Source organism: Diceros bicornis, chromosome 23 (genome assembly GCF_020826845.1).
Source record: "Diceros bicornis minor isolate mBicDic1 chromosome 23, mDicBic1.mat.cur, whole genome shotgun sequence".
NCBI classification, from domain to species: Eukaryota; Metazoa; Chordata; class Mammalia; order Perissodactyla; family Rhinocerotidae; genus Diceros; species Diceros bicornis.
In genome coordinates, this window is record NC_080762.1 from 25,555,357 (window position 1) to 25,572,116 (window position 16,760).

General features: G+C 37.5%; 1 protein-coding gene across 1 annotated transcript in view; it reads left to right on the forward strand.

Moving 5' to 3' along the window:
• AK9 (adenylate kinase 9) overlaps nucleotides 1-16,760 on the forward strand; it is a 115,337-nt gene that overhangs the window by 58,584 nt on the left and 39,993 nt on the right. The window contains exons 21-24 of the mRNA XM_058566478.1: nucleotides 3,395-3,484; nucleotides 3,971-4,171; nucleotides 4,539-4,660; nucleotides 13,184-13,396. Of these exons, the coding sequence (XP_058422461.1) occupies nucleotides 3,395-3,484; nucleotides 3,971-4,171; nucleotides 4,539-4,660; nucleotides 13,184-13,396 (626 nt within the window). The remainder of the gene's footprint in view (nucleotides 1-3,394; nucleotides 3,485-3,970; nucleotides 4,172-4,538; nucleotides 4,661-13,183; nucleotides 13,397-16,760) is intronic.

Sequence of the window (16,760 nt, forward strand, 5' to 3'; positions counted from 1 at the left end):
TAAACTTGGCAGTTTAAAACAACAGAAATTTATTCTGTCACAGATTTGGAGGCTAGAAGTCCAAAATCAAGGTGTCAGCAGCGCCATGCTCCCTCTGAAGGCTCCAAGAAAGAATCCTTTGTTGCCTCTTCCTACTTTCTGGTAGCTCCCAGCAAGCCTTGAGTTTCTTTGGTTTGTAGTTGTATCACTCAGTTTCCGTCTTCATCTTCTGTGTGTGTGTCTGTGTGTCTGTGTGGCCTCTCCTCTTTTTATAAAGACACCAGTTATTGGATTTAGGGCCCATCCTAAATCCAGGATGACTTCATCTCGAGATCCTTAACTAATTACTTCTGCAAAGACTCTATTTCCAAATAAGGTCACATTCACAGGTACCAGGGGTCGGGATGTGAACATAGCTTGTGTGGGGACACAATTCAACCCATTACAGAGACTGTAAGTCAAACAAAAGGAACTGGGGACAGCAGCCACCTAGGATATATAAGGATAGCACTAATAGCACCTACTGCACAGGTAGTGTGTCCCTGAGACCAGTGATTCCTTAATGGCTGTCTAGAAACCAATGTCATGGTCTGATCAAGTTTTCTCAGGTCTACTGCATCCCTCTCAGATACAGCCTGACCTCACCTTGTTGAGTTATCAGGCCCAGGCTGGGCAGCCTGGAGTGAGCAATTACTGAACATTCTGCAAGTCCCTTCCTGCCACCCTGTTAGCCAGACACCTGATCAGGTTTAAGTAGCAAACAATTCAAGGTTTATCTCTGATAAATTCTGGAGCGCTGATGTTCAATGTTGTTGATTAAGGTTTGATCATGTCCTTCGACTATCAAGCAACTAAGTGGCAGGATTGACTTTCTAAATTAAGAAGCATATTGCTGACCTTGCCTCAGTGGAAGGCCGTTCCATCTGTACCCATTGTGACTGCATTTGTCTACAAATAACGGAAATGCCAACAACACTGTCATAAATAAGGAATGTGTCTCATCGATGAGTTCAGGACTGGTTTGAGAGCGTAAAGGTGTCATCAAAACCCCAAGCGTCTTTTGTCTTCCTCTTCTTCCATCTTCAGTGTATGACTTCCATCCTCACAATCAATTATCTGCTGCATCCAGACGTGATGTCTGCTTTACAGGCTTGGATCTTTTACCTTTTTTTTTTGTGAGGAAGATCAGCCCTGAACTAACATTCATGCCAATCCTCCTTTTTTTTGCTGAGGAAGACCGGTCCTGAGCTAACATCTATTGCCAATCCTCCTCCTTTTTTTCCCTCTTTTTCTCCCCAAAGCCCCAGTAGATAGTTGTATGTCACAGTTGCACATCCTTCTAGTTGCTGTATGTGGGATGCTGCCTCAGCATGGCCGGAGAAGCGGTGCATTAGTGCACGCCCGGGATCCGAACCCGGACCACCAGTAGCGGAGTGCACACACTTAACCGCTAAGCCACGGGGCCAACCCCAGGATATTTTTCAATACCATTATTTTTTAAAATTTTGCTGTATATGAGTTATTTTTCCTAGAATTTAGTGAGCTCTTTTTCTCTTCATATCGTAGTCTTTGTCTAGCTCAAAATGATTTTCTTCAATTATGTCTTCATTTATTGCTTCATATTCCTTTTTCAGGGTCACTTACTATTTTTTGGTTAGATAGCTGTTGTTTCTCAACCACGTTCATCTTCTTTTCCATGATAGCTTTCATCTCTTTATCATTTCCTCTATGTTCTTTGGAGAGTTGTCATCTTCCACATCACTGATTTATTTTCTGTTCCATATTGCCTCTCTCCTGATGCGTATTTTAATTCTCCTACTGCATTTTAGATTTTCTTGCATTGTTTTCTCATTTCAACTTTCTTGTACTTCTGCCTTTATGTTAGGTTCATTTCTCTTTTTGCCTTGTATGTGGTCTTCCTGTGCTTTTTGAGTCCACCAAGCATGTGTCTTCTAAAATTTACTTTACTCTGCTTTATGTAAGAAATCTCTTTCAGAAGAAAGCTCTTTATCTGAATCTTTGGATCAATACTCTTTTCCTTCACTAAAACATCTTTTCATAGGACTTATGTTGTTGTTGTTGTTGTTTTCTTGTTGGCTTCTCCTTGAATGGAGCAGACTGTATATCCAACTCTGGCAGGTAGAGTAGGGGAACTAAAGGAGGGGTAGGTAGAGTATTTACAAGAAGCACCATACACAGACACACACACACACAGACACATACACACACACACACACACACACACACATTTCACTTAAAATAAGCTCCTTGCCTGACACTCTCCGATATACCTGAAAGTCAAGTTAATGTGCATCAACCTAGTTCAAGTTGCGATATTTAGTAAGTGTTCATCTTGTACGGCTCTTCTAGCCTGAGGCTGGATCTTCCTCATCTCTAATGACTGCATTCTCTGATTAAGCCAGAGAAGCTAAGATAGTTTAGAATTCTCTGTATATTCTTGGTGCTCTTCTTGTCGTTGTTCATGTTTTATAATGATTTTCTTTATGTAATTGAGCTCCTTACAATTAAACATGCTGCCAGCAGGCCAGCCCTAGGCTTGTCCCCTTCTACTTCCTGCTCTCTTAAGTATTAAACATTATAGATTCTGTAGAAAGAGGACCCAATTATTACTTTAGCTAACTTAGAAGACAGTTTCCATGGGGTTACAGAATGGAGATATATAGATATATCTAGATATAGATATAGAGTAGATCGATAGATAGATAGATAGGTAGATAGATAGATAGATAGATAGATAGATAGATAGATAGATAGATAGATAGATAGATAGATAATTTGGTCTACACAAAACTTGTGTCTCAGAACTAGGAGAGACCATGGGGTGAGAAGATAGATGATTAGTCCTTCCTTCTCTGAAGCCATCTATGCCATATCTGAATGTGAAACATGTCTTATATCATCCAGGAAAATAGTTTTTGACCTTTACCTTCAACAGTGATATCAATTGAGATTCTCCTCAATTTCACTACACCTACACCCACAGCTGGGACTTTGGCATATCATCATCCTCATTGCCTCTTTATAGTCTTTTGGTGTATCTTCATGGGTTTCTTAATAAGAATTTAAAAGAAATATCAGGTATTGCTGGTCTGATGCTGTGTGAACAGTAGTTTGAATAATATTTAACAATAGTTATCAGTCAGAATAGTATGTACCATGTGTCAATTATTATTATTCTAGTCAATGTCCTTTTGTGTATTTAGGAATATTCTTCATCTTCTGCCTTATACATTACGTATTTTTATGTCATAATTTACCTAACAAGAACTATATTTTCTATTAGGTATAGCATATACAATTTAAACTGTGTTTTGAAATTTTCTTTGTGCCAAAACTTTCATAAAGAAATAATGTTTTAAAATTCAAACACTAACTATAAGGTTTCTTTTTTAAGTACCTGAGACTACTGAGGATACTACAGTTGGAACAGAAATTCCAAAAGGATCCAAAGAGGACTTGGAAACTAAAGAATTATCTGAAACAGGTTAGATTATAAAATAAAAACAGTTTGTGCGTAAAAGTGCTTTTCATATTCTCTTACAAAGAGTCTAGTCCCTTATTCTAGGCATAGTACCAGCTTCCTACTTATTTCTTTCTATGTTGTATGCAAGTTGATGTGTGTTATATTTATTTAGCTTATTATATTAAAAGTGTATCTAGCCAGCTTATAACATTGTTTTTCATCAAACTTTATATCTTTTATTAACAGTTGAAGTTGCTATATGAAATTCATATTAATTATCCAAATAATTTGGATTTTATTAATAGGTAATAATTCATCTATAGCCAGTACAAGGAACAAAGCATAATTAAAATGTGAATTTATGAATGTGTATTATTGCTTAGAACACTAAGTTTATTTCTTTCAAATATTTTTAAAATATTATAAAGTATAAATTATTTTGGCAATATGGCTAAAGATATAGTATTTGAAGGCTTTTTTTTTTTTCCTTTAACCTTTACTCAAAAGTTGTGCTACCTGAGTTTCCAGAAGACTCTTATCCTGATGTTCCTGAAATGGAGCCAATTAAAGAGAAGGTTAAATCTTTTAGCTCCGCCTGGCGACAGCTGGAAACAGCAATCAATGACTCTTTGGTTCAAATTTTAAACTTGGAGATTGCTGACAAAACTCCAGAGGAACTACTTCAAAAAGTGGTTGAGACTATGGAAAGTAAGGGCTGTAATCATAACATTTATTGTCAAGAGCAGGTAATATTATTAAAAGCACTGTGTACGTTGAAGGTCTTTCTTGATGGTTTATGAAGTAAAACATCCAGGATATCCAGGAATGATATCTAAAATGTTTAACAGCTCTCCCAGCACAAGCTCCCACTAATCAGAACAGCCCTGGGACAGAGACAGCGCTGGTCAAACTGGCTGGTGGTCGCTTGAAGGATTTGTAATGGCCTGTTTGCATACACATTTAAACTAAGAGATCAGTCACTATAATTAATTTTCTTAATCTTTGACTACGGTAATATGCTAATATCTTTTTATCCTAAAAATGTCTTCCCAAATGTTTCTTCTTTTTTTTACAGAACCTTTTCAGTACGCTGCATGGGAGTTAAGTATGGAAGATTATAATGAAGAAACAGAAGACTATCAAGCCGAAGCCGAAGGTGATGAGGAGCTAGAAGAGGAAGAAGAGGAAGAGGACGAGGTATGAGTCTTTTATTACTGCCACTCACATTGCTCGCATCATATCCAGAGTGGTAACTAGCGCTTTTGGACCCCAAGAAAACAAGCAGGCATCCTCAATTTTATAAATAAACATTTTCAACACACTTTGCCTCCACCCCAGCCTCACTTGACCCCGGAAATGCCAGGGGTCAGTATATTAGACAGTATATTACACACATGAAAAAAATAAAAGGGAAATCTTTAAAAATTTTTTTCCATGGAAAAATCTATAGGTATGAGAGACAGAAATATTTTACTAATTTAACAGAAGTGAGTGTGGTATGTAAAATACAGCAGTGGCATCTTTGAGAGGCTGCTTGCAGGATAATAATAGGCAGTATTCTCAAACAGGAACAACCCATTTTCAGGCACCAGTCTACTCCCTTGGCACCAACTTGATAACCATGCTCATTTGATAGCCACTCAATTTGGATATCTAGCAATAATAAAATAGGAAGTGATTCTTTAATTTTGGCTTTTATCAATAAAACAAAATAATGTATTAAGGTAGATAAACATACAGTTGTAATTAACTAAACCCAAATATCTATGTGTCAAACAACAAATGTTACGTAGCTTGATTCTGATAACAACTTTCAGTACTTTATCACTAAGGAACTGCTGAGACCTTGAGTCAGAGTCTAAAGGATGTGGGTTTCGTCCCACTTGTGTTCAGATTCTCTTCTTTCAATTATCCTTCTTCTGCCGTTCTTCTTCTGTGTCCTGCTCTGGTCTGCAAGAGAATGGTCTCTTTCTTGTATCTGCAGACAATTCTCAGGCTGTCTGTAATACTCAACACTTAACACTTTTAAGTATGGTCTTCATCAGTAATATAGTGTTTTTCCTCACTTCCGCTCTTCCTAATTTACCACAACACAAGTCAGTTTTGCCTGCTGTATTAGTCTCCTAAGGCTGCTGTAACAAAGTACCACAAACTGAAAGGCTCAAAACAACAGAAATTTATTCTCTCGTGGTTCTTGAGGCCAGAGTTCTGAAATCAAGGTGTCAGTTGGCCATGCTGCCTCCCAAGGCTCTAGGGAGAATCCTTCCTTGCCTGTTGCAGCTTCTGGTGGCTCTGGGTATCCCTTGGCTTATGGCTGCTTAACTCCAATCTCTGCCTCTGTTTGCATATGGCCTTCTCCTCTCCTGTGTCTTCTCCTTCTCTTATAAGGACACTTGTCACTGGATTTAGGGGCCACCTGGATAATGAACGATGGTATATCATCTTGAGATCCTTAATTATGTCTGTAAAGATGTTTTTTTCCAAATAAGGCAGATTTTGTCTGCCAGGAGTTCTGGGAGCAGATCCTTAGAAATTTTGATCCAAGAGGAAAGAGAGCACTCTATCTTTAGATCCAAATGGAAAAAGAGCAAGAAATAAGTTTGCTTCTCCCAGCTGACTAATCATAGTAACTAGAGGACTTAGCGTGTGATTGAACCGGCCTCAGTCACATGCCCACCCAGTGCCTGTGAGGTGGGGAGTTACTGTGATGGTCTGGTCCACTCGAGCACCATGAAATGTGGAAGGAGCAGTTCGCCAGGAGAAGAGGGAGAAGAGTCATGTTACTAGAAAAGGGAAGAAAGGCGATATGCAGACAAAACTAAAACGTATGAGTACATCATAAGAAAAATTCTGGGAAGATATATACTAATATGTTCATGGTCATTCTGGGCAAGATGGAGTAAAAGAGATTGGATTTACCCTTCTGCCTGAAGCAACTGAAAAACAGCATACAATATATGAAACCATTTTCAAGACATTGGCACAAGGCAGTGAAGCACAGTGGTCCCAGAAAGATGGGAAACAAATGAGTTGCACCCTATGATATCCCAGCTTACTATCTGTAAGGTCCTGTGCATTGTCCAGGCCATGGTACAGGGAGGAGGCACCCAGGCAGAGCCTGGCCGACTGCTTGATTGGAGGAAATAGAGCAGAGAATCCCCAGGGCACCAAAGCAGCTAGAGCTTACAGAGAGGGGACCAGAGAGGAGAGAACTGCACAGAAAGAGAACTTCGGAGACCTATAGAGCATCCCCTTCAAGTACTCAGCAGAGCACTGATCAGCTTTGCATGTGAGGAAACTATTGGAGGCCAGGGAAAGTACCACCTGAAAAGGCAGAGGGACCAGTACCTGGATCTCACACATGGCCGGAATCAACCTGTTCCTACCAACCAGACTGAAAAATCTCATAATTTGTGGGCCATTGGGTGGGGTACTAAAAACGGTCTAGCCTCAGGAGTGGGGGATAATTAGACCTGGAATAGTACACAGCAAAAAAAATTAAATAAAAGAACTGCTGATACATGCAACAACCTGGATGAATCTCAAAATAATTGTGCTAAGAGAAAGAAGCCAGACAAAAAAGAATGCATACTGTATGACTCCATTTATATAAAATTCTAGAAAATGCAAACTATTTATAGTGACAGAAAGAGCAGTGGTTGCCTGGGGATGGGGCAGGTAGGAGGCAAATAGGGCAGCAGGGAAGGATTACAAAGAGGCATGAGCAAACTGTGCTATGGATGAATATGTTCATTATCTTGATTTTGGTGATGGTTTCACAGATGAATGTATATGTCAAAACTTATCAAATTATATACTTTGAATATGTACAGTGTTTTAATGTCAGTTATACCTCAATCAAGCTGTTAAAAATGTTAATAGTGGTTATCTCTGATTGATGGACTTACAAGTAATTTTTATTTTTTACATATTTATATTGTGTGATTTTTTAACATTAGAAATGTATCATTTGTACAATAGGAAAAAGTCAACAGCAAAGATATTTCCCTTTTGCCAAACAAAAAGTACGAAAAGAAACAACAGTTCTAATGCCACTGCAGAGTTCAGGAATCATACCAAGATGTGCCCAGGTGTTTGTCTTTTCTCATCAGTCCTGCCTGTACTTGGCACGTCCTTACATCTGTGGGTTATGTCATTCTGTGTCTGTGGGAAATTCATTCTTGCCTCTCCTCTGTCTCTTCCTTTTTCTCCCTCCATAATACCTATTATTGGTTAAGACTCTTGGATCTATTCTCCAAATATCTTTTCCCTCAAATGTTCCATCTCTTTATATTTTGCTCATGTACTTTTAGATATGTCTTCCATTCAATCTTCTCATTTAAGACGTTCATTGGGGTCTCTAGAGTGGTATATTAGTTTCCTAGTGAAGCTGTAACAAATTACTAGAAAGTTGGTGGCTTAAAACAACCAAATTATTGTACAGCTCTGAAGGTCAGTCGTCGGAAATGAATCTTACAGGGCTAAAATCAGTGTTGGCAGTGCTGTTCTTTCCTCTAGAGGACAATCCTTTTCCTGTCTTTTCCAGCCTTGGGAGGTCACCTGTGTTCTTTGGTTCATGGCCTCTTCCTCCATCTTCCAAGCACATTGCTTCAACCTCTGCTGTCCATCATCTCATCTCCTTCTTTTGCCTTTGACCTTCTTGCCTCCCTCCTGTAAGGACCCTTGTGATTACATTGGGCCCACCAGGATGACCTCCCCATCTCAAGATCCTTAACTTAATCACACACATAAGGTAACACATTCCCAGATTTTGGGGATCTTTGGGGGGCCATTATTCTGTCTACCACAAGTGATAACTCTTTCTCAGCTCCTTTACAGAATTTGTTGGTACTCAGGAACTTTCTAGTGTTTACTTGAATCTCTATAGATGTGTTTATTATTTTTCTACTCAGAGATTGGGTTTCTTCCATCTCTGTGTTGCAGAGTTTTGTGGTCTATTTGATTTGACTCGTCTTTCAGTCTGCTAGGCTCTCTTAGATGGGTGGTTGTTTTCTCTTTATTTTGGTTCAGTGGGGTTCAAGTCTTTTGCTGGAGTGCTTTAGGTGACAACATTCTCAAAAAATGTGAAAGGCAAAGTGACTTCTCTCCCCATAAGTCAGGACTGTAGAACAGATAGACCACCTATTCATTGCTAAGGCCTGCAGTTACCTGGATTTCTCATAATTGCCCAGATGCAGCGTCAAGCAGGACTCCTCCCACCCATACAGCTTTTTCTTGGTCTTTTGTGGACCAGAGAGACCACAAACACTCTTGGGTGGTGGTTGCTGATGCTAACATTCCCCAGAAAATCCACAGTTCTCTGCAAACAAAATTCCTCCTAGGACTCACCATCTTAATACTCTGGTCCCTCCGATGTTTGTCTCCAGGCACTCATCCAGCCCATAGTGGTAAAGAGTGCTGTGCAGTTTCCTCCCCTCAGATGTCCATGGGTACCAGCCACCTCCCCCAGCAACTATTTAACACTGAGGAGGTGGTAGAGAAAGGAAGGGAGTGTCTTCAGATCACCATCTTTCCAGAATCTCTTGCTGCAAGACCAGCCCACCACCCCCACCCCCACCACCATCACCACCACACCATACCTCACATTCTGTTTCTAAAATTTATTTAAAGATAATTCTAGGCCAACCCATTATAAGGATAAACTGAAGTCAAAAAATGTATGCCATTTACAACAATTAACTGTAAAAACAAAATGACTCAAATGGATCAAGATATAAAAAGCAAATGCTAACAAAAAAAAGAAGAAATGGCATTCTAAATATCAGTAAAAGTCGAATTCAAGGAGAAATGCATTAAAACAACAACAAAAAAGATATTTTATGTTGTCAAAGATAAACAAAGCCAGGCACTAGTTAAAGTGGTAAGGACAGATTTTAATCAGTAATAACTATTGCAATTGTAAACTCACCTCCAATTTCTACAGAGGTGACTGGACGTTTTAAAGGGAAAATTAGGGAGTAGGGAGGGGGACAAGCAGGGGCTCTGTAGAGTCAGGAAAGTGAAAAATTACAAAGGGTTAGCCAGTGTAAATGCAATTAGACCACCTATGTCTGCTAGCTGGCAATTATGGAAGTTAGGATTCTGTCCCCCTACAGAGACTGGGAGACGGAGGCCCTATCCTCATGTGTTGGCTGGAACAAACAGTAAATTTTTTTGGCAGCCTTGAGTTTTCTCAGGCAGACACTATAAGGGGGGATAGGGTCATCTTAGGGATGTGGCCTTGAGCCGCTAGAAACTATGTTAGTGTTTATGTCTTTTTTCCCCCAGCTTTATTGAGATATAGTTGATGTATAACATTTTATAAGTTTAAGGTGTGCAACATGATGATATTATGAAATGATTACCACAATAAGGTTAGTTAACATATCCACCACCTCACATAATTACAATTTTATTTTTTTGGTGGTGAGAACATTTAAGATCTACTCTCTTAGCAGCTTTCAAATGTATAATACATTATTGTTAACTGTAGTCACTGTGTTGTACATTAGATCCCCAAAACTTATTCATCTTACAACTGGAAATTTGTACCCCTTGACCCCTGGCAAGTACCATTCTCTTCTCTGTTTCTATGAGTTTGGCTTTTTTGTTTGTTTGTTTTTAGATTCCACATGTAAGTGAAATCATGCAACATTTGTCTTTCTCTGTCTAACTTACCTCACTTAGCATAATGCCCTCAAGGACCATCTATGTTGTCACAAATGGCAGGATTTCCTTCTTTTTTTATGGCTGACTAATATTGAATTGTATATATATATACCACATTTTCTTTATCCATTCATCTGTCAATATGCAGGTCTTATAGGTGAAGTTGAGAAGAGGGCTCAGAGGAACCTGGCTAGAGCTTGGTCACGGAAAGAATCTTTGTCAATACTAATAAGAGGAATAATGAATGTTGATAGTATAATTACAATAGTATTTTTACAGGTTACATAATACAGTATAATTATAAATTCTTGTGTATAAAATAGCAGCATCAAATATATATGAAGAAAAATCTTAGAAATACAGAGAATATGATGCTACTGCAGTACAATCTCAGTGGAATCCTTTAATGTATCTCTCAGAAATTGACAGATCACCAGGCAAATAATAAATAAGATAATAAAGATTTGAAAAACACTCTAAATAAGCTTGCTTTAATCGATAGAGAACTCTGTACCCATAAAAAATGAACATTCTCGGGCCAGCACGGTGGCATAGTGGTTAAGTTTTCGCACTCCACTTCGGCAGCCCAGGGTTTGTGAGTTTGGATCCCAGGTGTGGACCTGCACACCGCTCATCAAGCCATGCTGTGGTAGCGTCCCTTATACAGAATAGTAGAAGATTGGCACAGATGTTAGCTCTGGGACAATCTTCCTCACCAAAAAAAAAAAAAAAAAGAACAGAACATTCTCTTTAATGCTCGCATAATAGTTCACAAAGAAAATCACAATGAATTATAAAAAGTAGAAATCTTACAGATCACATTCTCTGATCACAATGCAATAAAACAAAAAATTAACCCCAGAAGGACAGTACTTCCCCATTCCTCCATTTAAATTTTTGAAATTTAAAAAATATATGCACATATTTTCTTTCTAAATGCTAGTGAGTTAAATAAGAAATAAAAGTGAAACTACAGACTATTTAAAAATTAATGATAAGTAAAAGATCACATATAAAAGCTTCGTTTTGTAGCAGAAATAGAAGAGTTGCCAGATTAAAAAGAAAACACATAATATCCAGTAAACTTTGAATTTAAGACAAGTATTTTTTATATAAGATACATACTTATGTATGGTACATACTGAAAATTTTTTTACCTGAAATTCAAATGTAACTGAGGAGCCTGCCGTTTTATTTGCTAAGTCTGGCAACCGTACTTGAAGTGCATTTATTGAAAAACAAGAAAGACTGGAAAGGTTATTTAAGCATTCAACTCAAGAACCTGGAAAAAAGCCAACAAAATAAACCCAAAGAAAATAGAAAGAAGGAGATTAAAGACAAAAATTAATGAAACAGGTAAACAAGACAAAATGAAAACAGTAGACCCAACTTCAAAAAATCAAGAGTTGGTTCACTGACAAGAGCAATAAAATAGACAAACTTCTGGCAAGTTGAATAAGGTAAAAAGAAGCAGAAATAAATGACGTTTGAAACAGAAATGGGTGTATAATTCGATAAAAAAAGAGAGTTTTAAATTACAGGAATTTTATACTAATAAATTTTAAAGTCAACATGAAAAGGATTTTCAAAATATGAATTACTAAAATCTGCTTGGGAAGAAAGATAAAAGCTGAACAAACAAACATAATAGAGAGGAGTTGTAGGTCATTTCTAATAGACCCTTTTTTTTTTTTTTTGTGAGGAAGATCAGCCCTGAGCTAACATCCGTGCTAATCCTCCTCTTTTTGCTGAGGAAGACCAGCTCTGAGCTAACATCTATTGCCACTCCTCCTCCTTTTTTTTTCTCCCCAAAGCCCCAGTAGATAGTTGTACGTCATAGTTGCACATTCTTCTAGTTGCTGTACGTGGGACGCGGCCTCAGCATGGCCGGAGAAGCGGTGCATTGGTGCGCACCCGGGATCCGAACCCTGGCCACCAGTAGCGGAGCGTGCGCACTTAACTGCTAAGCCATGGGGCCGGCCCTCTAATAGACCTTTGCTGGTTAGATAATTTCTATATTGTTTAAACTCTTCCACATCATGGAAAAAGATCCACACTTCCCAGTTCATTTTGAAGCTTGTGTAACCCTGATGCAAAAATTGAAGAAGAATGGTGCAAGAAAAGTATAGCTTAGTCTCGTTTTTGCACCTTTTCAGAAAGTTGTTCACTATATCTTGTTTTGGGGAAAAAAGAGACATATTGTAGAATAATCATGTAAAGGTTTATTCTGTTGGTATTTTTAAAAGTACTATATTTGTGCCTAAATATTTGTCTATTTTTGTATGTATATTGGTAGGACATACTTAGAAAAAAGGGTCTGGAAGGACACGTGAAACCATTAAGTGTTAATATAGTTCTGTAAGGAAAAAGGTGAGAGGAGATTTTCACTTTTTATGCGTTGTGATGTGTTGTGAATATTTTTACAATGAGTATGTATTTTATAACACAGAAAATTACTTTTTAAATGTATTTCCACTGCTTTAAGTAAATTGCAAGAATCCTTAAGGGACTTTACACGTATTTTCTTAATTTATCACAAATGAAAATACGTTACACATTTCCAGTTGAACTAACTAAAATATTTCCAAATTATTATTTGATTACATATCCACTTAGTAGGAAACGAAGCAAATCCTGAGGCATCTCCCATTTCACTGTCAATGAGTAAGAAGTTGTGACCCTGACTCAGCTTATACTTCCTGAGAATAATCTTATTTTAGAAAGTGGCCTCATGGTGACGCTACACTAGCATGTCTGGGGTTTTTCATCACACCTTTGTCTGTAGAGGTCTGGGGACGCCTCATTCTCAGTGCTGCTTTATTTTCTTTATGAAAATAAAGAAGCTTGGGATATGAACTTAGAAGGATGTGAGAAACTGATTGTTAAAATTAAGTATAATAGTATAAGGACTGGCCTTTTGTGGATTGTTTTAAATGTCTATTGTTACGGATTAAATATTATTCCAGATTCATTTTTTTTTTAAATCTCTCATTAGTATTGCCTCAAAGTAATTTTTAATAATGTTCTCCAAACTTTGAATAATATTTCTAGGATGAAGATAGGATTAAAGAGAAGAGGAGGCATCTGGGAGATACAAAGCACTTTTGCCCAGTGGTTCTCAAAGAAAACTTTATCCTACAACCAGGCAACACAGAAGAAGCAGCTAAATATCGTGAAAAGATCTACTACTTTTCAAGTCCTGAGGCCAAAGAAAAGTTTTTGGAGCATCCTGAGGAGTATGTGGCTGATACAGAACCGTTAAAGGTGAAAACAATATTCCTGTCCTAATGATTGCTCCTGGGTTCTTTTTTAGGGACTAATTAATTACCTCTATCATTTTACTTAATAATGAAGTCCCCATTGTTATCTGATATAACAATATAGAGAATATGTCTAAGTTCCAAGAACAACCTTTTGGAATATAACATAAAATAATTATCTATTTTGATTTTCTACAGTAATGCCTTGTGTCAAACCAACACTTACTATCTGTCTTTTTAGCCGAAGTAAAAAGACACAGCTGAATTTACTGCTTACTGTATTAAAGACTAGCTATGCTGGTTAGTCTCTCCCAGCAGAGCAGTCTGCTGATTGTGAGACAGGATTCCGGGGAAACGTAGGATTCAGGGGTTGGTGGAGTTCCAGTGGGTTGCCATCATCTGCCTACATGGGATACTCGGGAGACTGCAGTTGACCTGGTTCACTCTCAGAGACATGATTACAGGGGCAAGTCCCTGCCCGATTGGTTGACTCTCAGGAGCGAGGGCTGACACTGATTCATTGGGTAGCAAGAGTGTTTGCTGAGGTGAGTTGTCCTTGATCAATTAAACCATTTTGAAATTGATTCAAATAGCTATTGTTACCATGGCTATAGAACAATCAGTCTTTTCTTAAGTTTGCGGTGACGGTTTTTATTATTAGTTTATCATCATTGGAACAGTTTTCTATATTCTTTAAAAAATATTTATTAAAGCTGGACACAAAAGAACAAATACTGTATGATTCCACTTATACAAGGTACCAGAATAAGCAATTTCACAGGGACAGAAAATAAAATAGTGGTTTCTAGGGGCTGGGACGTGGGGAGAATGGGGTTATTGTTTAATGGGTAGAGAGTTCCACTTTGGGATGGTGAAAAAGTTCTGGAGAGAAAGAGTGGTGATGGTTGCATAATACTGTGAAGGTACTTGATGCCATAGAATTATACACTTAAAAATGGTTAAAATGGTAAATTTTATGTTATGTATATTTTACTACAATAATAAAAGAATACATTATGGCAATATTTTATTCATTTTCTAAAATAAAGTGCACACAATAACTGCACTGGTTTTAGACAAGAGTCTTCATTTTTATGTTTTACTTTCTCATCCTCTCCCACATGGATATATATTCTTTCCGGTGCATATAGTATTTATAATCTGTTTTTTCACTTGATATTATATCAATGAAAGTTTATATATTTTTACATAGATCTCATAATGCTTAATCATTTTGACATACCATTTAAACATCCAATTTATTGATAGACATTTTTTCACAGTATTTTTCATAGTGTGATTTTGCCATTGCAGATATGATATAGTATCTAGGAAATCTTTGGGCATATCATCCTTTGTTTCTGCTGAATTATTTTATTAGTCTAATTCCCTGGATTACAAAATCGAAATATATAAATCACAATAAATTGTCACTACTTTCAATAACACCAACGCCTTCTTAAATAGCATATGCAACACGGTTTAAACTCTTCTGGATAATCTAGGCCATTTTCTTGAACCTCAATTTTTATATGGTGCCCACGGGGACTACTAAAGTATATGGACAGTTGAACCTTGCGGCACTGCTGGTGTTGGGAATCATTTAAGGACTGTGGCCTTTTCTTTTGTTGTTGTTTTTTCCCTCTTAGTCCATTTTGCCACTTGTGATCTATTGGCTTGTTTTACACAAATCCATGTGGATGAGAGCCTGAAATCTTGATGGTGATTTTACAGTTTTTCTGCCAAGCATCAAGTACACTGGGTTTGCCGGCAACATTTCTCTTCACTACCCAGCTACTTTAATACACTCTGAATTCTAGACAGCTTTAGTTGCCAGAGGTTTAACCCGTGCATGAGTGAGATGTTACTCCAGCAATTTCGTCATTGAAGGATTTAAAATGTGATCCAAAAGTATGGTGTGAGACTGCAGCTACATAATTTTATACCATTCTATTTTCATTATTCACCATTCTACTTTTCATTATTTGTTTTGTGATGCATCGATTGACCTAAGTCTTGTCATATGCCCAATTCTTGAACTAACGATGGAATCAATTCCACTGGAAGCACATAAACTGAGAGTGATGAAGGGTGGTCTCCCAGGGGGGAATCCAGATATGGTTAACAGAAGAGGAATGAATAAATGCTGGGTGGCAAAATCAACAAATATTTATATCATGTCTTCCTCTTGCTTTTGAAGGTTTTTCAAACCCTTGTTTTGCTGAAACAAATTTTCAACTAACTCTCTTCATGTCTGAAAATGTCATTATTTGGTTCTCATGTATGTTTGATAATTTGTATGGGCATAGAATTCTAGGCTGAAAATCATTCCCTTTCAGAATATTAAAGATATTGCTTTATTGTGTGCCAGCATCCAGTGTCTCTAGGCTGATTTTAAGTCCTTTGTAGGTAAGCTTTATTTTTTAAATATCTGAAAGCTCTTAAGAGCTTCTTTTCATTCTTTGTGTTCTTAAAATTGTCCAGGATCTTTTTTATTCATTGCACTGAAGACACAGTGCGTGTTTAGTCTGAAATCACATGTCTTTCATGCTAGGGAATCCTAGAATTTCATAGTAGTATTGAACTTTTTACTTCAGCAATGATAGTTTTAGTCTCTAAGAGCTCTTTCATTTCTCTGATATTTCTTTTTTCAAATATTCTCTTCTTTTCTGGACTTGCTATCTTCTTAAACCTCTTAAATTTCTTGAAAAAAAATTTTTTTTTCCTATTCCCTGAGTTACCTAACTCCTCTTTCTTCTGTATTTCTCTGGTACACTTTTTCCCTACATCTTTAAACTCTTCTCTGAACATTTCCTTCACAAGGACAGAAGGTAATGAGGCTGTGCTCTTTGCTTCCCTCTGCTGCTCTCAATCCCATTACTTCCAGCCCCTTTAGGCTCCTCCTTGCTGTCGCTTACCAATTTCGTAGTCATTTCCCCACATGCACAAAAGATTTAGCTGCTGCTTCATCCCAACTCTCACCATTGTTCTTGACAATTTCATCATCTGATGGACAATCCATACAACTGCATCTCTGTGGGTTCTCTGACTTCAGGCTTCCTCATCTCCTATGTGGAGATTACAGAAATTAATGAAGGGGCCTCTAGTGTTTCATTATTAATGGGCTTTTGTTTGGTAGAGACATTTTTTTTTATCACCCTAAGAAAGTATCTTTCCATCCTTTTTTAATTAAAACTTTTCTAAAAAACAAAACTAACATTATTTTATTAAATTCCTTTTGGTACATGTTATCAAGATGATCTGATGGTTGTTGATGCTCCCTGAGGACCCTTGTTGATGCAATGTATCATTTTAGTTGATATCCTACTGTCAAAATATCCTTGAGTTTGTGAAGTGATAATTCAGGG